This window comes from Fulmarus glacialis, unplaced genomic scaffold (assembly GCF_000690835.1).
Source record: "Fulmarus glacialis isolate BGI_N327 unplaced genomic scaffold, ASM69083v1 scaffold13106, whole genome shotgun sequence".
NCBI lineage: Eukaryota > Metazoa > Chordata > Aves > Procellariiformes > Procellariidae > Fulmarus > Fulmarus glacialis.
This window is the reverse complement of record NW_009220103.1, coordinates 59,325-80,063: the sequence shown is the minus strand read 5'-3', so window position 1 is coordinate 80,063 and position 20,739 is coordinate 59,325. Positions and strand designations below refer to the sequence as shown.

At 43.9% G+C, this 20,739-nt stretch overlaps 1 protein-coding gene across 2 annotated transcripts in view; it reads left to right on the top strand.

Annotated features, from left to right (window-relative positions):
• The first annotated feature begins 4,491 nt into the window (after positions 1-4,491).
• The window catches only part of PPFIBP1 (PTPRF interacting protein, binding protein 1 (liprin beta 1)), a 46,557-nt gene continuing 30,309 nt past the window's right edge, over positions 4,492-20,739 (top strand). Inside the window, exons 1-6 of one of the 2 annotated variants that reach the window (XM_009580637.1) lie at positions 4,492-4,588; positions 9,429-9,515; positions 10,714-10,827; positions 11,375-11,506; positions 18,021-18,113; positions 20,477-20,591. In XM_009580637.1, the coding sequence (XP_009578932.1) occupies positions 4,520-4,588; positions 9,429-9,515; positions 10,714-10,827; positions 11,375-11,506; positions 18,021-18,113; positions 20,477-20,591 (610 nt within the window). In that variant the 5' untranslated portion in view covers positions 4,492-4,519. Of the gene's footprint in view, positions 4,589-9,428; positions 9,516-10,713; positions 10,828-11,362; positions 11,507-18,020; positions 18,114-18,613; positions 18,707-20,476; positions 20,592-20,739 lie in introns of those variants that run through there. The other variant, XM_009580638.1, reaches the window with a different exon arrangement.

Below are 20,739 nucleotides of genomic sequence, written 5' to 3'. Positions count from 1 at the left end.
CCGGGTGACCCGACGTGCCATCTAGCGGCACGCGGGCTGCGCGCAGCGCTGCGGGAAGGGATGGGGACCGGGGCTAGCACGGCCGGGCTCACTTGCGTAGCTCTTGCAGAAAGGTTTGAGGGGAGAGGTTTCTTCTTTTCTTTTGCTTTGAACTACGCGTTTGAAAATGCCTGAAACTTAATGAGGCTCGTGGGAGCTTTCCCGCTGCCTCCAGTGGGATTTGGATCTCGCCCCCACTGTCAAAGCGTGGCAGCCAACGCTGAGATCAGGAGGAGGAGACGGGAGTGACATTCAAGTCAGATCTTTAAAACATGCAGAGTTCCTGCTAACATCAGCGTTTCCTTCCTGCGTAACATACAGCAGTGAACATCGCTGTAACTAGTCTCTGCTCTGTGTGGAGCAGAAATCTAGGGACGTAACAGGTTTCATGCAAGTGTGGCCTATATAAATAAAAAAATGTTCATATGCCAAATAAACAGCCTTGGAAAATTATCTGCTCTCCATGGTGTGCATAGACATGCAGTAGTCCATGCTTAGTGATGCTGATCCACCGCATGTTATTCTGGAGTAAAGGGGCCCAGCAGCGTGGCTGGAGGCCTGTTGAGATTAATGAGGTGAAGGCCACTCATTGCCCTTTGTGATGGCAAATGTGTGATTTAGGGATGCCTGGCTGTTAGGATCTGGAAGGAGGTCCTTCAGACCTGCGTGGTGTGGATCACCGTACGGCAATGAGACAGTAATGGTTTTCATTGCAGCCATGGGCTGAACCTGGGAGAGGAACGGCTCTGTTGTGCCATTCAGCTTAGTGCCTCCTGGGCACTGGAAAAGATGTGCAGGGGTTGTGTGTACAAAAGATTGCAGAAAATAGCTATTCCATCTATGCTTCTCCTCAGTCTGCCTCAAATTATTCCTTTGTGCTCTCTGGCATCCTTAAAGCCCCTAGTAGGAAACACTGAACATTACACTTCGTACTGTGCTACAAGCATGGGATTTGCAGGTGTCACCAGTGTCACCGGTCGCTGTCTGAGCGGGAAGGTGTTACGCGAAGTGACCGGATGATTTGCAGGAAGGCTTTCTGCACCTATGCGCATCCTTACTGAGGAAGGGAAGACACCTCCTTGGTTTGAAATCAGTTTAATCTTCCACGCATGAAGAAGTTGCATTCACCGGGCTATTCCAAGCTGCTGGAACTGGTGCATGACATCCCATCCAAAGCTGTAAGCAAGTCTCTCATGTCTCGGAGGAAAACAAAAATAGTGTTTGCTGCTGCCAAACAGTGTGTCACAGGAGAAAAATCCTCTTCTGGCCCCTGCAGGGAAACCGCTGATGCCCTAGTTGGGAAAAGGGTCTAACAGCAGTCTCCCAGAGTTGCTCGCTTCTGTAAAACGGGGCAGAGCATTCAGTTTTGCCGTGCCAGAATTGGCTGCCCTATGTCCCTGTACCGCTTCTTAGTGACCGCTTCCTTTCTGCTCCTCTCAGTGTGTTAGTCTACGCAAGCACTCAAAAAGGGCCAACGAGTTAAAATGCCTCATGCTGTTTATTTTTTAACCAGTGGATGCCAGATGGCTACGTGACATCAGAGCGCACATACAGTGCACGGACATATGGCAGAGCTCTTCCAAGAGAATCCATCGGATGGTCCCCATGGGGAGTTCAGAGAAGTTGTACATGCAGCTTTCGGCTGCACAAATAAGCCAGTTTAACTATAACACGTCATTTCTAGTTGTCTGTCTACAGCTCAAAACCGATCTCTGTGTTGCTGAAACCCTGCTCATGTCTCTGTGTGCAAATGGAGGGCAGGTGAATGTCATGGTTAAAATTACAAACGAGGCCATTTGTCCAAAGTCTGGAAAGGGACTGAGGCCTTTTCTAAGCTCAGACGTATTGGGACTGTCTGCTTTCACTGGGGACCAGACCTGAAATCCATAGCTGGATCATAACTATTCCAAAGTTTTGGAGTTTTTTTCGGATTTCTCCTGATGAACAGAAATGTTTCACGTATTCTCATGTGTGCTTTAATAAAACCTGTACTGTACTCTGTGAAAATGGAGCTTCTGGCTTGAATATAGACAGCATGTGAGTAATCTGTAACATCATCACCAGTAACAAGACCATCTTAGACGAAACTCTGCCTTTTGCAAGACCAAGGCAGCCCTGTTGTGTCCAGCTGGAAGTTGATAGATCCATCTCTTGAAGAATAATTCTCAGAAACCTTGCTCTCAGTCATGAATGTTGCTCCAGTTTTTCTTCAGTTGAAACACACAGGAGACAGTTTTCTTTCTGGTTATTATTTTTCTTGACAGTGTTTTTTTGGTTGTTTTTTTTTTTTAAATACATCTTATGCAACAACCTTCCCAGAAAGAAGAAACCAACTGTGTCTTGTTAAAAAGGAGGGTGAAGGGTAGAAGTGGGTGGACAGTCCCTTCCCACACCTCAGAGCCAGCTTCCCCAAGCTCCTGATCTGAACTTGTGTATGTGGGTCCTGTTGTGCACCTTCTCCTCTTTAAAGGATGCGCTCCTGGAATGAAAGATAATACTTTTTCTTTAAAATCCACAGCAAGTGCAACTGTGTTTTTAGCTTTGGAAGTGACTTTCTGAATTTGAATTTTTCCCCTCCCCCCTCCCCACTCCAGAAGTGAATTTCTGAAGTTGACTGTAAGACCATTAAAGCAAAACAAACTTTATGGCCTCCGAAGGTTTCTTGAAAAAAATTTTCAGCTCATCTGAAGATGATAGTTAATTTGAGCTCTGGTACCCATAGTGGCTTGTGCAATCCAGAGTGTTGCTGCGGTGAATAGCAGATCTGTCATCTCACAGACCAGACTCAGATTTTGACACTTCTTCAACAAGTTGTTTCTTCCAAAAAGTGCCTGGAAGTAACGAGAGTTAATATGAGAGGATATTAGATTTCAGAAAGATGTTTTCCTTGCTGGATAAACATAGCTTGTAATCTTACAGAGATGGATGACAGGGTGGTTCCCAAGTCGGGGAAGCGGTTTGGTTAGCCAGAAATCATCTAATATTTCTTATTCATGGAAAAATCTTGTCTTCAAATCAAAGTTTGTTGTTTGATTGTCTTAGTGTGGGCGTACAGTGCACTCATTTGGCTCTGCTTGCGCTTATGTTGAGTTTAGCTATTGAAAGGTCCTATGGTAATGTGTGGCACATAGGCATTTACCACCAAACACCTGTTTGAGATCCCTTCTCAGGTTGCAGTGTGAAAGGAGCCTCGTGATACTGTTTCAGTCTGTCATCATAAACTGCCTCCCAGCAATACTTTTTGTCCATGAGAGATCTACCTCTCAAAGTTCTTGAAACACAGGAGCCTGCTTCTTGCTAAAGGTGATCATCCAGACTGGTGTGTTTTTAACACTGGAAGATAATACGGGCTCATTTATAGCACGTCTTGGCGTGGCATCTTCATGCATCGTGGATATGACTTCATCAGCCGTAAGAACAACCCCTGCGGTCCTGTGCTGCAGCCCTGATGGCAGAGCCATCAAAAATCACCATTCCCAATCCAAAACGCATCAGTCTGGCTTAAAACACACGGCTTCTGCTCTGCTCTTTTGTTCTGGATTATTCAGTATTCATGTTTTTGAGATTTTTATCTATCAATGGAAGTTGTAAACGTTTCTTTTTAGTAATAAAAGCTATGGGTTTTGAGATAATCACAGGGCCCGCGGAGCTAGGCTCTGTGGTCAAAAATACCAAGGATTTGTTATGCTGCTGCTGTTGCTGGGTAAATTGAAACTTAAACGTGAGGACAGAGGTTGGTTGTTATTGTTGCATTTGACGTGGTTCTTAAGTATGACACAAACTTGAGATAAGCCATTCGTGAGACCTGGGACAGTTGAGTCAACTTCTTCCTTCCTCTTTTTCTTGGCGCCTACAAGTGAATTACATGTGTTCTTCCAGCTTTTGCAATTAATAGCCCACCAAGAAAAGAAGACTCCCTCCTGTCTACCTTGTAGTCAGGTAAAGGGGTCGGAATCGCTCTTTTCTTGTGTGTTTTTGGATGATTTCCACAGTGCCAGCAGAGGAGGGGGTTGCTCTCACAGGGGCTGTTCAGTGAGGAGTGAGGGTCGAGATGGCCGGCTGCCACCTGCGTGGGGCTGCCCTTACTCCTGGTCAGGTTTACACAGCTCTGCACCCCCCTGCCTGCATCCTCCTCTGCCTCGCGGCTTGGCCTTTGTGTGTTGGGATCCCAGCGGCAGGCTCAGGTTGGAAGAAGGGTTGATCATCCCGGGCTTTGATGTGTTAATTCCCCAGAGGAGCTGCTTGCTCCGCCTGAGGAGCGCTGCTGCTTCACGGGCGGGCTCCGCTTCTCACATCTCCCACTCCGCTGCCACGTTTGCCTCCGTCCTTCGCTAGACGAGGAAACCTGCTGTCGCTTAACCTCTCCGTCTCGGTTCAGAGGAGCCTTGACGGCGCCACTCGGCACGGCAGGCGCCTGCGGTGCTGGGGCTGCAGCTCTCAGCTTCGGCTGCTTGCCACAGTCACTCGTGTCCTTGAATGCATGAAGATAGTCATGACCAGCATGGAGTATAGCTGGGACATTCACGGACACTGCATCTGGCTAAATAAGGTAAGGCTGTCTGTGTTTGTTCTGGCTCTTGCATTTCTCCGAGTGACAAGCCATAGCTGGGCAATGCTGGTACGGAATAAGCATTTCATCCTTCTCTTGTGTCAGATACCAGCTGAGCTGCTGTTGAAGAAACTGAATATTCTGAAATGGTTGCATCTTCCCTATTCAACAGCCGTGTTACTTGTATTTAGGAAATGTTTCAGGTAAATTCCTCAGAGTGAAGGCCTGTCTTAAGCTGGTTTTCTTTCAGAATTCACTTTTATTGTAATGAAGCCTTGAAAATATAATGTGGGGGTTTTGAGTGGGGTTTCCCTCCCCTCCCCCAGCTCGTTCTGTAGGGAGGAACTAATCTGTAAACTTTAGGAAAAGCTGAGCAGCGGGTCTGCCTGCCTGCTGCCGGAGCATGTGGAGCAGGCTGCAGATACTCAGAGCGATGAGTAGGGAGGCGTGAAATGCAGGAGATGCCGGTTTGGGAGGGCAGCGGTGAGCTCCCATGCAAACTGGTTAAACGTGGGTACGGATTATGTTCAGACAGATTTGACCAGTATGAATTTGGGATGGCATCAATACTTACGGAGGGTAAAGCTGTCACGCTCTGTATGACAGGGGAAACGGTGACAAATACATTGCTTGGAAAACCTGGAGACTCTGCCCGTGGCACACCAAGTGATGTTGAGGTAGCTGAGGCTGGTGGAGCCCCCCTTGCAAGGGACTCCCTAAAACTGAGTGAACAGGCAGAACAGCAGTAGCTGGGCTTAGCTAAGCATAGGTAATGTGTATGATAATGATCTGAACAACATAAGCATGTTGATGAGCTCTAATTTAACTCCAGATGGTCAGGAAAGAGATGTCAGGGACAGCTCACTTGCCCAACTGTGGACTGGGCTGTCGTGGTCAAAACAGTCAGTGCAAGCTGCCATACAAGAAAATAATGCTGTGGAGTGGCAGCTCTTTCTATACAAATCAAATTGCATCTTCAGCAAGAACAGTGTGATTTGTTCTGCTTATTTTGTCTCAAAAGCAGAAGAGAAAATGAGGGTATCAGCTGCAGTAGGCTAAAAATGAGTTTTATTTTTGAAAGGAGAATTCAGCAATTGAGAGGAAACAGATTTTTTTTTTTTTTTTTTTAATTAGGAGGCTTAAAACAACAGCTGTTAGGAACTTCCTGCGGTTTGGAATGCTAACTCACTTCCAGGGAAAATGGATTAAAGACTGAGGGCAGGCAAGCTGTGAAAGTTTGGTGATGCATCTACTTATTACAGGAATAATTCCCTCCAGAGCAGTGTGGATTTTTACACTTACATGATTGCAGACAAAGCTTACACACGTGTTTAACAGATTAGCCACGGATTGATCTTGCAGACTTTTTAAGTGCACTGGGTCTGATCTTGTAAGTCATTTTAAGTAAACGCTTAACCTCGAACTTCTGCGAAGCCTCAGTGGCATCGTGACAACTGTTCTTTTGTTTTTAGGATTAAGATCGGTATTGGTAAATCTGCATTCTCTTGCCATATAGTGTTTTGCAATTAATCCCTAAATTGAAAACACATGCTAAGTCTAACCACTTAATTGAACGTAGATTTTAAGTTGCTAATGGGGAAGAACCTTCTCTGGGAAATGGAAAAGCTTGTCTTACACAACTAGTAAACTGTGTTAATCCTGTATTGACTTCGATGATACAAATTTGATCCAGAACTACTAAGTGCCCCAAATACTCCTGCAGTTGCTGTTGAATCAAATATTTACTTTTTTTGGTTTGGTTTGGTTTGGTTTGGTTTTTTGTTAAAGCAGAGCCATTGCTCTGCAGACTGAGTAGCTGCTGGGCTCAGTCCCAGGGGAGGCTGCGGGTCCCCAGGTGGAGAGAAACTCCTCCTGAAGGACACACCGAGTGTTGCTCACCCAGGTTTTGCACACACCAGGTCTCCTGGCATCTTTCATACCTCCCTGCAGCCTGTTCATCCCCGTTGGGGCTCCCTCCACCCCATCTCCTGATGCACTGATTTCCCATATCCAGTGTTTGGGCATCTTCCCTCTCGATTTCTCTTCAGTCCTGCCCCCTGCCATCATTACCCTTCTTTTTTTCGTGCGTTTCATCTCCTCTCTTCTTTCGTCATCTCTCTGGGAAGAAAATCATGCCAGGTATCAACTTTTTATCTTTGAAGACAGCACAGAGGAGATGTGCAGGAAGGCATCGTGTGGCTGTTGCCTGCAGGTCCCTGATCTCTGCACCACCATAGGAGGTGCTGGGGCTGCTGCCCTATGAAATAGCTGCTGTGACCGCGCTGTGTCATGCTTTCTCCAACTCTTTATCTTTTTCCCCACTGTAACCAAAGTCAGTGACTTTCTTGCCTTTTCATGCCTAAAATGAAGAGTTAGTCTCAGGTATTAAGCAGAAGCTAACAACATGTCAGGCAAAAAGCAAACTGCTGTTGGGTTGTACACAAAGTTTTCTGTTTTCGGTGTTCCACAGGAGGTCTGTTTTTATGCAGATTTTACAAAATATTTCTGGCGACTGCCAGCAAAGACATCTTTGTATTTGGTTTTGTGGGAGAAAAACCTTTACTCCGGTCCTATTTGGGGTTGCCATCACCTCCTCCCTCTTTCTCATGGCAATGTGCAGCTGTGGCCTGAACTCTCACTCTCTAAATACTCGTATTTTAAAATGAAGTAGGATGTGCTGAGCAAAACAGGATATTTTTTTGAGGAATGGGAACGGAGTTTAACAACAAAGGTGTCTTGGCAAGATGCTGTGCACAATGACTACATTCTGCTTTAACACCTTGTCGATTTTCACAGCATCATAAAGACATTTGCATCGTAGTGTGAAACCAATACTTACGTCGACATATTTTCTTCATGCAGTCTTTGGTTTTAGTTAATTTGTGTCTGGTTACACTGTCTAAAGGCATCGGGAAGTTCGGTGGTTAGGGCACTGATGTGGTGGTTGGGAGACAGGGAGTCGAGCCTGTGCTTTGACAAGGACTTTCATGTGAGCCCTGGCAGGCTGGAGGGGTGTCTTTGCACCTTGGCTGTCTCTTTGTAATGGGGGATGAATGTCACTTTCCTACATCAGAGACACACACTGGATTGATAAATGTGTTGTGTATTACGAAATACAGATGCTGTATTCATGGCAGCTGAGTAAGTGCCCGAGATGTGTTGAAGGTCTTTAAATGAGAAGGGAGCTACAGAATAGCAAAAGTATGCAAAAACCTCGTTTTTGTATTTCGCATACAAGGCAAGTTACAAAATTTAAAGTATAATCTCCTAGTTGAGCAGCTAACAAGTTTATTTTGGAAGCTCTTCGACTTCTTTCACCTAAATTAAAATTGTTACAAAACTCAAGTCTCACTGATCTTGAATGGAAATCCTATGGCATGAGCTAAATTCTGTAGAGGTCGGGGGAAAACAGAGCAAACTCAGAAGTTTAGAGTATTTCTGCCTTGGTGCTTAGTTTCTCGATGGTCAGAAGGCCTAGTAATTTACTGCTAAATAATTCATATTCAGGGTATCATTATGGTGTGAGGTATTGGTACAAATTACTAGGGAGCATCCTTTCTTAGTCTGCTGTAGCTCTAGTGATTTCAGGGGAGGTATTATGGTCAAGGTAAAGGTATTGTAAAGGTTACACATGTATGCTTGGGAGACACATTTGCAACTGCACACTGATTTACAAGCTGCCATGACACAGCCTGATTTCTTGAGGAGAGCGCTAAGGTGAGGTCAAATACTTTGTACCCCCTCCTGTTTGCTTTGCATCTAATCTTTAAGTGGTGCCGGTGGGCATTTCATTCCTCTGGTTTCAAACAAGGCAGTTTTTCCCGTCACCCAAAGTCAGGCATGTATCTTAGAAAAGGAGTTTTAGCTGGACGTTTCCTGAGGCATCTTCTGCAATCAGGGGAGACAGGCTGTGTGAAAGGGAGATTCAAAGCAGGAGCCTGAGGCTTGCAGCTCCTAGGTGGGGGTGGCCTCTCATGGCAGGGTTGTGCTGCAGACTCACCGGGGCACGAGGATCAGTTGCCCGGTTTCTTTTCGTCACATACTCGGCGGGAGATCGAGGCCCCTTGGAGTTGGTGGGAGCCTCTGTACTGAGCACACTGGATTTCAGAGAAGCTTTTCAGAATACTCTAAGAGATTTAGGCAATGATGGGAACAAGAATGTCTTTTCTGAGCCAAGATCTGATTGTGGCGTCCATCACAAAGTGCTTTGAGACAGGTTTGAATATGGATAGAGTAAAATCCTTCTTGCTGCTCAAGAGCATTGAAGTTTTTATGAAGAAAGTAAGTTGCTGATTCCTCTGAACTCTCTGATAGCATTAACATGTATTCTTGCTTCTCTTTAGCCTCAGGCAGCTTTATAAAGAGATGCGTTTAGAGTGCAGACGTTCACCCATACCCAGTAAAATGTGCCTGATGTAAAAGGATGTCTCTTATGTGTGTTTTAGAAAAAATTGAGAAGCATAATGCACATTTTGTAGATTGTACGTTGATTTTTTTTCACTTGCTGAATGTCTTGGGGTATTTGTCTCTTTGCAAGTATGGCTTAGCATAGTACATCATTGAGCATAAATTTTGTTAACAAAATGCTGAATGCACAGAATTGGGTCACCAAAAGGTTTTCCTTTCTCATCTTTAAGCCTCTGAACAATTCTTGTCCTGAACGGTGGTTGTGTATCCTTTGTTGACAGTTTATTCGATTTGTAACCCTTTGGGGGCTGAAGAAGACTTTAAATCTGTTCTTGAACTGTGCAGACTAAAAATACTCCTTAAGTGTGCTGACAACGTTGAATGAGGCTTATGGTACAGTAGCTGACAACACAATATTTGCTGTCTTTTTCAGACTAATGGACATATATCTGGGAATGGAGATGTGTATCAAGAAAGGCTGGCTCGTCTGGAAAATGATAAGGAATCTCTTGTTCTGCAAGTGAGTAGTCACCTAAATTATTTTTTTCTGCTATTGCATTCATAAGACTTTTCGATAGCATGCGATAAAACCTCTGAGGATTTATTTGCAGTTGTGTCATCTTGGACAGTGTTCAGAAGGCTTGCTGATACTTGAGAGTTAACACAGATTAAGGATAGGAATTTAGATTGCAGGAAAATTCTAAAGGGCTTTCTTTCTGTGTATCTGATCTCTTTTTGAATCTTGTTAGGTGAGCAGGTCTGCAGAGTGACCGCCTTCTTACATTCGTGTGTATCCTTAAGATCACCATTTTCTATGACCATTCACATGCTGTCCGCATCAGGTGACAGATGTCCTGTCCTCGTGAAAGGTGACAAAAGCTGCAGGACTGGCCAATGGGCAGGAGGAGATGAGCAGTTCCTCGGAGGTCCTGCTCACCTGCTGCTGGGCTGGACTGGGTCAGCCCCGAGTGCTCTTGCCAGCTGGCTTACTCCTGCCATCAGAGTTGGGACTACCTGGCACCCCTTGGTCTGCGCAGGTGTCCTGCGGTCTCCTGACGCAGACCTGGCCTAAGGGCTGTGACAATGCTGAGTTCTGCTCTAGGCAGCTTGCCCTCATTCCCAGCGGTACTGCAGATTTCCTCGAAAGAGCCTGTTTAAAACAAAAAATTCAGAAAAGGCAAAATGAGAATCAGTCTCAAAGGTGTTGTCTTGGTCTTGCCTAGCCTCAGTCAGTGTGTTTTAACCTCCTTTGCTTTTATTGTTCTGAAAAGGAGAAGCTGTACGCTATGGTACACTGTGTGCAATCAGTTGGAAAGCAGAATAAATTGTATGCAGTGAGGTTTAGCTATTTAGTTATTAAGGTAGGAGCTAGTGGGTTTTAGTTAATGTATTGTCACAGCAACGGCGTAATTGTTGGCTGTAAAATGCAGCAGCCACCCCTTGCGAAAACTTCCAGGGCAAGTCAGGAGGGGAAATGCAGGATTGCATTGTGTCCACCAGAACTTTGGCTGAAATTCCAGTAAGCACGAGGAGCTTTCCCTCCTCTCTTTTTGCCTTTGCCACACATTGTGTCCACTGCAGGGCTCTGCTGCTGCTCCTCCTCCCCCCATTTCATCCGTGGCCCAGCCAGCACTGTTACTCACGTACAGTTTTTCAGGCGACACATGTGGCATTGGTGCAAGGTACTAAGTATGCATCCCTTTTTCTCCGCTGTGCAGGTAAGTGTGCTTACAGACCAGGTGGAAGCCCAAGGAGAAAAGATTCGGGATCTGGAGTTCTGTCTAGAGGAGCACAGGGAGAAGCTGAATGCCACGGAAGAGATGCTGCAGCAGGTATTTCACAGGCACATGTCTGTCTCGCTGTCTGTCTTCATTCTGTCTTAACGAACTGCATTTTGCTTCGGTGAGAGCAATGCACTTCAAGGTGTTGCACCCCTTGATGTCTCTTAACTAAGTGATAATTTTCTACCATATTTGCTTTAAAGTCTTTGTACTTGGTGATGTCAGTGCTGCTTTACACTGTAGGAATCCAGTCCTGCTCTTCTTTGAGCCTTTCCCCACTGAACTTCAAACAGACTTGGATTAAAGCCTCTGGCAGGATGGGTGGGTTCCCCTCAAAGCTCCTTGCTGCCCAGAGCAACTGTGATGACAGACAAGCTTTTTTTTTCATCCTGGCAGCCAACCCATCATAGTGCCCTCGTGATCTCAGATGCATCCTAGCTGCCTGGAGTCTGTCAGATGGGTAATAGCTGTGTCCCAGAGTGCAAGGAAGACTGTGATACTTTTCCCCATGAAAGAGGCCTTTAGCTGTAGAAATAAATTGCCGATTTCTTCCCCTTGGATGAATAATTCTGTTTTCTTCCTCTTTATGTTGAATCAGGAGCTTTTAAGCAGAACATCCCTTGAAACTCAGAAGCTGGATCTGATGGCAGAGATTTCCACTCTGAAGTTAAAGCTTACATCTGTAGAGAAGGATAGATTGGACTATGAGGACAGATTCAGAGACACAGACGTGAGTAAAACCCAACTGAATAAATTGTGAAAGCTGTGTCTAGCTTCACATTACCTGAAAATTTCCTGGGAATTTTTTTTTTTTTTTGCCAGGCAAGAAGAGAATTCATCTTTAAGGTTAAAACATGTATCTCTTAAAATAAAACGTGTCCTCTTTGGTAAACTCTGGTTTTACACAGAAAGATTTCCAAAACCAGTTTTTGATTCTTGCCATCAGATCTCAGGAGGGATGGCATTTAGGATAGGTTTAAATAAAGTCATGAACATACTGCACTCTCCTGTCCCAACTTGAAACTGTCATTGTCTTAGTAAGGCATGTTTGAGGCAAATGCTTAAGCCCGTTGAAAGTACAAAAAGCATGCGTTTGCAAAGACACGGCACACTGAAAGATACAACCTTCGGTTTCAGTAACAGAGAGAATGAGGTGACTCAGTCTGAGGGCATTTTGAAGCCTCACTTCAAACCCCAGCCCCACAGAAGTGGCTTCAGCCCAGCGGTGTACAGTGCCAGGCAGAGCTGCAGCCTGGAGCTGCCATCCCTGGCAGCGCTCTCCTGGGGCATTTGCCCTCTGTGTGCCACAGATCTGTATAGCTGAACCTTGCTCGTGTTTGAAGCCAGGAAGCCTCAAAGCAGATGGGCAAACCCAGTTTTTCCAGGAAACGCCAAGAATCAGGCCGAGCTTCACTGCCAGGGTGACATACCCCATATCAGAAATACCTTGGAGTCTGCCTAGGAAGCAGAACAAAATTTCCAATTCTGGGTTCATCAATGAGCTGAAATGTGGGGTGTTTGTATGTGGATGTTGCAGTTGTCATTCATTTCTAGAAGGGAAGAAGCCATAATGTCATCACAGGAGACAAAATTTGCTCTTTCCGTTTCAGTCAGTGGTTTATCAACTCCCTTCCAGTTTCCTGCATATTTTCCAGTGGAGTGTCGTTCCTCACTTGTATTGCAAGCGTAAGAGCAAAAGTTAGGCTTGCTTTTGAATTACTTTCTCTGGGCCTGTCTGAAGTAATAGGCAGACTCAAAGAAGTCCACAGGTTGAAAACTAGTGACTCAAATCATGTTCAGCTTTGAAAGGTGGTGATCATTTACGTAGTGATGGCGGTGTCCGTTCCTGCAGTGTAGCACATGTGGGTGCTGCCAAGCTGTGGATCGGATTCATGTTGCCTCCTGCTACCTTTTCCTCCAGTTTGAAACCAGATGTTATGTGAAGGATCACAGCATTGCCTTAAAAGCGGCTGATTTTGCAGTCCGGGCAAGTACTGTGCATGGCAATGCTGGAGAAATTGGCAGATGGAGAGGTGATGGAGGGAACCGTTGAAGGTCTGCTGCGTCCGTAGGAGGTGTGTTAAGCTGCTTTCTCAGCTCCCATGAGGTCTCTCTGCCCACACAGTCCTCGGCTCTTTCATGAATTGCAGCGTACAACAGATAACTCTCTTCACCTGTATACTGACACCTATCATAAGCAGCCCGAACAGTAGATAAATGAGTTGACATCAGCAGTAAATGGCTTTGGGGAGGCAAGGTTTGGTCCAAACGACTGCAGTGAGGTGCTTTCAGAACTGGATTCCACTGCATCTCCATTTGTAAACACCCTGTGGTTTCTTGTGCTTTCCAAAACAGGTAACAAAAGTGATTGGGCTTTGGGTGATTTGCTTCCTCTCTTTCTGTCTTTTTTTTATTGAATGTGATTCTTTGCTGAGCTTTCCTGTACTCCCTCTGTTTTCATTTCCCTCCTGAACTGCAGTCTCTCCGTAACTTAATAGCACAATTCAGACAGCAGACCAAGAAGGTGGATGTGGAGCTACCTCTGTTCCCAGAAAAGTGGTTAGTGTGAGGACCACAATATGCACTGCAACTCTGTAGGCTCGATGCAAGAGGCCTACCTGCATGGCAGCTATGAAGACCTTTCTCTTTGAAATACCTTGAAATACGCTTAATGTTTTTGATAAAAAAAAAGATAACTTAAATTATGTTTAAAAGGTAATTACTATAATTAGGAGCTATATATATTTCCTGGATATTTATGCTAGAACTAGTGAACTATTACTAAAATGTTCCTCCCTCCCTTTGAAAACCAGAATGATGTAGTTCAGTGTGATAGAAATTATTATGTTGTTTCTTCTTTGTTTCAACACTTTATAGCTGTAAAAAGGCTTAGGCTTAGACACTGAAAGGGATAATATATCTTAATTTCCATTTTGTTCAGTGGAAAAATGAATGGCTAATTAGTTGTAAGGGTCTCAGCCTTGCAAAATCTCTGGCAGGTATTTTGGAGGCAGGACTTATTCAGAAGTACACAATATTTTATTCAGTGTTGATCTAATTATATTCCTGTTTAAAGTAATAGACGATCAATTATTTCAGCAGAGCTGAGTATTTAAATGAATATTTAAAATACTCTAACATAAAACACATTATGGCATTTACATGCAGTGTTCAAAATGGAGTTTCATACCCAAACTGGGAAAGAAAAACTATGCTTCTGTTTTTATTTAGGGAAAAGAAAGTGAAAATAAAAAAAACATTGATATCTTAAAACAACTTTTGTGGAGCTACTGTCTGCTACCATTCAGATTAAATCCTTCATATTATTCAGTTTTGACTTATGTCTGTCATGGCAACTTCCCATTCCAGCTTGGTAGGTTTCTCATATTCGCCATTCTTTCTCTAAACAGATGCTTCACAATAGATGTATAAGCTTTTTTTCCTTTGTGCTCTAGGACTTTCCTGTCTAGATGTTCACAAATACACAGCTTTTTCAAAGCTAATTGTATACTTAATAGAGATTTAGAATCGTTCTGTTCTTTAAATCATTCCAGTCTTTCCACTTTCTCAGCAGACACCAGTATTATTTTCCTTAAGGAGCACGGGTGGTCTGAGTTGGGCTGAGTTTATGTAAGAAAATATCGTACGAGGGAGTTTAGGGAGGAGTCCATAACCAGACATGGTCTTTGAAGCAGCAGCCAGAGGTTAAACTGGCTCACTCATGGGGAATTCTTCATAATTTAAACACCACCAGTCTCCTTTGTGCAGATGAATTTCTGAGTGGAGCAAAACTGCAAATGTAGTTTGTGTTTCCAGTGCCAGTAAGGAAGCCTCTGACCTCTGAAGCTTAAAGTTATCATTGCCTCCCTGGCCCTGCCATGAAGAGAGCAAGTAACATGAGCAGGGAAGGAAAAGGCTTCGGGAAATAGGAGTCTGTATGTCCCACCCCGTCAGCTCCATTCATGGATCCGTGCAAGGAACAGCTCTTGGGTGTTTGCATGGAGGGACTTGACCCTGGATCAGAAGAGGACCATTTGATGGCTCTTTCCTGTTTTGCAGGTTTTTGAGACAGGAGCATGCATTATGCCCAGGGCAGGTATTTTAACCCATTTATGGGTGCCCGAAGAGGAGGTATACAAAGGAGAGGAATAAAGGCAGAGCAGGTGCCATACACTGGCCACCATGTGGGTGACTGTTTTACTGCTGGTTCATCCAAGTCAGCCAGGGAACGCAGTGGGTTTTTGGTCTGATCTCAGATCCCGATGAAGCCGTTCAACACCCTCAGTGCCATGGGCACATACGCACCTCAAGCATCACACTGGTCCCAAAACCTCTTCAGGCCGTAAGCAGTTATAATGGTTGGCACCTTCAGGTTTCAAACAGTGCTGTGATCTCCTTGCTGGGGCTGCCGCAGGAGGGGGCAAGGCACAGTCCTTGCTGTGAAAGGTTTGTAGTCAAAATCAGTTGAACAGAGAATAGTGGAAGAAAATGGTAAATGTTTCAGGGCAGCAAGCAGGAAAGTGAAATACACCGGGAAGATTCTTAGGGAACCTCAGTGCCTTTGACAATCTCTACCTCCAGTAGCTTGCCCAAAGTTAAATAGTAATTCAGTAGCAGGGGAGACAGCCCTGTTTGGGCCTTTTCTTTTTCCTCTGCTCTTTTATGCAAGGCTTGACCGTCTCTTTTGTACTAATGAGGGTCCGTATATGGAACCTGGTGAATCTTTAATGTACTCCTCTGACTCAAAAAGATGAGAATGAATGTCATTTACAGTTACTGTGTTGTAGATAACTTAAGACATGAGTTAATGTTGCACTTGCAAGAGAGTAATTGAAAATATTTTTAGGGCAAAGCATGCTGTTATGACTTGTGTTTAGTTCTGTTTAATCCTTGAGCAAATTGTACAGTATTTTTGGTGACCAGTTACCAGTGGTAAAGGATCCGATTACCCATGAGGCCCCTAACAGATTAAGCAGAAGAATTTAGTTTCTGCTCCAAGATCTTACACTCTTGGATTCTGGTTGCAAGATTGCTCTCTTTTCCGTGACATTGTGAGTGCATCTTGACATTTCTGTTAATCTATACGGGTTGCACTAACTTTTTTCATAAAAGGAGCAGAGTTCTAGTTTGTTACTCCTTTTGCTCAGAGGGGCCTTTTGAATATGGATAACTGGTTTCCCTCTCCTCCTCCAGTATTTTAGAAGTCACATAGTTCAAGTGATGAATATGTAGGCAACAACCTCAGCAGATACTGCTACACAGCATATTTTGACATTGGATCATGGCAAAGCAAAAATGATGGCTGCAGTAGAGAAAAGCCCCAAGCAAATCAATTGTCATAGTGTCAAAGCTGACCATCAGACCTGGGAACAGAGATTTGTTAGAGATCTCAAACACGTGGTGTTGATAAGAAACAGATCAATTAATGTAGTCATGCAGACTGACATCCATGTACATTTATACGGAAGAGTGATGTGCCTTGTGAAGGTCACACATTGAACAATCAGTGAGGAACTGCAGGTGTGTCCAAATCAGAAAGTCATACATTAGCAGTAGAAATTACTAATAGCATCAAAATGTTCTGTATTTTTATTTTCCTTGTAGTTCTGGTAGTTGAACTTGGATCTTGCTAAAGAAATACAGATGTTGCTCTGTTGCCATCAGATTCATTAAGCACAAAATAATAACCGGGGGCTTGTAAGCTTAGAAAATGTGGCATGGGACTGGAAGGCAGATGTTACCAGGTACCCATGAATACCCTTTAAATGTCAGCTGCTGGTTTGTTAATTTATAAATTATAAATCTCTACTAATGATACACTTAGCTCTGAAAAATTGTGCTTACAGTTGTTGGCTCAATGTACAGTGTTGCTTGACATGGATAGGATTTGCCTTATCATGTAGGAAGACAGGCCAACCGAGTACCGTACTATCTTCTTGGTAGTTTAAAAGTCTTTGTACTGCAGTTCAAGTCTCTTATGTTTTCTAGGGTGCACAGAGAGTTTATCTCCTCTTTTAAAGAGTTTCCTGGTGAAACAGCATTACAGTAGCTGCTGAGAAACTGCCTTTTTTTTTTTTTTTTTCTTTTTTTTTCTTTTTTTTTTCTTTTTTTTCTTATTTTTTTTTCTTTTTTTTTCTTTTTTTTTCTTTTTTTTTCCTTTTTTTACACAAACGTAACGCTGATCCGGTGTCCATACATAAACTAAAGGTCAGTGAGGTATACATGAGGCAGAAGCCTGCTGGACATCTTTGAGTTATGCAAAAGCCGCAGCTTTCTGGTAACGTGTTTCCCTGCTGAGCAGGAAGATCATTTTTCCCAATAAGCTGTGGTTTGTTATGTTTTATATGGAGGGACACTTTCTCCTGGCTGTCCTCCAGGCTTCCTGCAGGTCTGCAGCTGGCCACTTAAGGTACCACTTTCCCATCTAGAGGACGGGGAGGTTTGGAGAAAGAGTGCCTTGCACCTTGGTGGGGTGGTCAAACTCAGAGTTCATTTGACCACTGCAGGAAGGGAGCTGTACAACTGGTGGCAGTCACAGCTGACCTCCAAACCTGGTAGGTCTCTCCAGGAGGATGGCCAGGAGGTCGAGCCGTTCTCCTGAAGAGCTCAGATGTGAGTTGGTGGTGGCTCCGAGATTCTTCCAAACCAGGCTGAATTTACAAAGCTCAGATTTAGTGGCACCATTGACGCTTAAAGTACATATGCCTTTGTGCTTGTGATGGCTCTTCCATTCAACCTTCAGTTAGAGGGGCTCATCTGAGTGGCGGAAACATGGATTTACACTGTAATCACTTCATATTTTGAAAAGGCAGGTGACGGCTGGCGAGGCTGGGGTGGGAGGGACTGGGGAAGGGAGGATGTGGCTGCTGCTTATTGAAGGACGGCTGCCATGGTTTTCCATTACCTGCTCGCAGTGGTGGACATCCAAGCAGTTGAGCAGCCAGAGAGGCAGGAGGCCTTTCTTGGCCCTCAGCACAGGGAACACAACTTGAATTTATGTTTCCCTTTGTTCTCTGCCCTCTTGCATTCAGTGCAGTAACGCAGGAACTGAGAAATACAGTCGCTGGATATCTACGAGGCTCTGAATTGCTTGACTTAGCTATGAATTTGGGCGGTGTGGTTTTGTGTATGGAGTGCCTTTTATTGCTGCTGTGTTCTTACGGTCTTACCAATGGGTAGCTATTGTTCTGGTTTGTTTTCTGAATTTCTTTGTTGTTTCTCATCTTGTTTTTCCCCTCACTCAGGATTTGATCCAGGAAATAAATGAATTGCGGTTGAGAGTGGGAGAAATGGACAACGAAAGACTCCAGTATGAGAAAAAACTGAAAACGACCAAAGTAAGTGAGGCTGAGGGGAAGAAGCAGAGATGAGCGTAAGTCAGGCTTTAGAAGTTTGCTCTCTTTTCCCCAATCCTTGCCCGCACTGTGCAAAATCCTGAGCACACTCAGGCCCAGGGGTTTCGTGGTACTTACTTAGCAACAGTGGTTATTTCCAAATTTCATGCTATGGTTTTCAGATCTGGGCGTTGTTTTTTATGAAGGATAGCTTACCGTGCAGCTGGCTGTTAGCAGTAAATTTATTACCTCTTTAGACCCTTGTTTCACATAAGTGTCAAGAAACTCCAGTTGCAATACATAAGGCATGTGCCATAGATGAGACCAAAGCTGAGCGTTTATTTTCTTCTAAATGTGCTAAAAATCAGCCACTTCTGAAGAGAAAGCATTTACCTAAGTAATTCTAGCTGCCTGTTTCTGTAAGTGTCTAACTTCTCTTTGCCATTTAGCCTTGTCTCTTTTCTATCTTTAGTTTTCTCTCACTCCTCTGTCTCTGTTACCAGTCTTTAATGGCCAAACTTTCTAGTATGAAAATCAAAGTGGGTCAGATGCAGTATGAAAAGCAGCGGATGGAGCAAAAAAGCCAGATGCTAAAGGTGTAGTAATTTCTGGGTAACACTGGGCCTGTTTTGAATCCTTCATGTTCCACTGTTTTACGGTTTGTCTTGCATTGTGCTGTCATTCTCTGTTCTTCATTAATTGCTGTGTATTGATATGCAGTGCGCCCTTTCCCATTAGATGTGGAAAGCTCTTGATGTAGATATTCCTTGTAAACAGCTTTTATATTGGATGGGAGAGGATTTTAGTATTGTGAACTTTGCATAGGTTACACATAATGGAATTAGACTTGGGTTAAAATCATTCCCCTTCCAAGGGAAGATTGCCTCTTCTGTAGCTTACATCCATTATTCAGACGGAACTTTTTCTCACCTTTTTAGAGAAGATGTATTCATGAAAACTAGCTAGAAAATAGTGATTCTTTTATACTGTCCCCTCTCCCACGTGTAAATGTACATATTGTGTTTCTAATTCAGGCGAAGAAATACACATCAACAGCCACATGCAGCTCTAGTTGCCCATGGGTATAACAGCAGCTTCTCAAGTGACCAAGAGATGGTCTTGTTTTAGAGAAGCATGGGTCCTACACTGGCAGAAATCCCATCAAAATCAGTACCAAGTTGGAGCACTGGAGGATTGCGTTGCCCAACCACTGTTCTAGAAGAAGCTTTGATTTCTTGACAATTTTAAGATTAATCTGTTTTTTTAATGGTGCTTTAGAGCAAACAGGAACCAATTTCAAGAAATTCTGTAGTCTGGGCCATAGTTTGGGTTGCAGACATCACTGTATATTTGCAGCAGATCTTTTGAGGGAAGCTCAGGAATATACCTAAGCCACAGCGTTCTAGTTTGGTTTATTCCTTTAAGGATTTAAAACTTCAGTTAGAAACTGTAAATGCCAAAATTATGAGTCTTGCCTTGTTTTGTTTTGTTTACAAACTGAACAAATTAAATTTTCAGTGTTGGGTACATTTGCACTGAGGGTCCTGTCTTGATGATGCTGTTGCACAAGATATCCTCGGACATCAAAGAAACATGTTACTAAACTGGGTAGGATTTGACTCAAATTTTAAAAAGTTAAATGCATGGATCCATGCCAGTCACTTGCTAGTGCAGATGGTTAGATCTAAGTTAAATTTTGACAGCATTTATCTAATACACCCCAACTCCCCCAAACACCATCTGTCTTATTCCCATGAATCTCAACTCTAAGCTTCCTTTCCTAATGCTTGATTGGCAAACCCAAACTGTGGCAGAGGTACCACATTTTCATCTGAACTGCTTTCCAGTATGTGTTTATGTGCTTGATGGTGTCGTGATTGATTTTTCTTTCGTAGAAGCAGTGGTTATTTCTGAAACTGTCCTCAGCCTGGTGTAAGCATGGTTCCATAGTTGTCCAGCTTTGAACATGCAAAATGCCCTATAAATACCAAAATAAGTGTTTGTAAATTGCCCAGTCTCATCACCTGCACCTTTTCTGTCTCTGCAAGGTTAAATAAGAAAACTGCTTTTTTGCTTTACACTTTCTTTTTTTAAATTTAGATGTAAAATCTCTTTTCAATTATACATGAGACCAACACTTTCGGACCATAGGCCCCCTGGTTTTGCCCCCTTATGGACTCAGCGGTCTGTTGTGACGTTCAGAGTCAGTTTGGTGGGTGTACCCTCAGCCACTGTAAATGCCAGGGGGCCCTTGGTCGTTTCCACCGGCTGAGGAGACCTGTCCACTGTGCTTCATAGGAGGGAATTTTGGAAACGTCTCAGATGCGTGTGGAAGCTGTTACTGAGTGATTCTGTGTCTGTTACAGGATGAGCTAGCAGCTTTGAAAGACAAATTAGAGCAGAAGGAAGCCGAGGTAAAAAGGTTGCAAGAAAAATTGGTTTGCAAGTTGAAAGGAGAAGGAATTGAAATACTGGACAGAGGTAAGAAGAAGGGAGGCTCTCTCACCATGTCCTCCTCAGTCACCTCATCTGAGGTCATGTTTCCATGAATGGTTGTACAGGCAATAACAGAGAAAAGCTGCAATTTTCATATACTTTCTGTCTTTGTGTTTACTTCTTTTAATATATT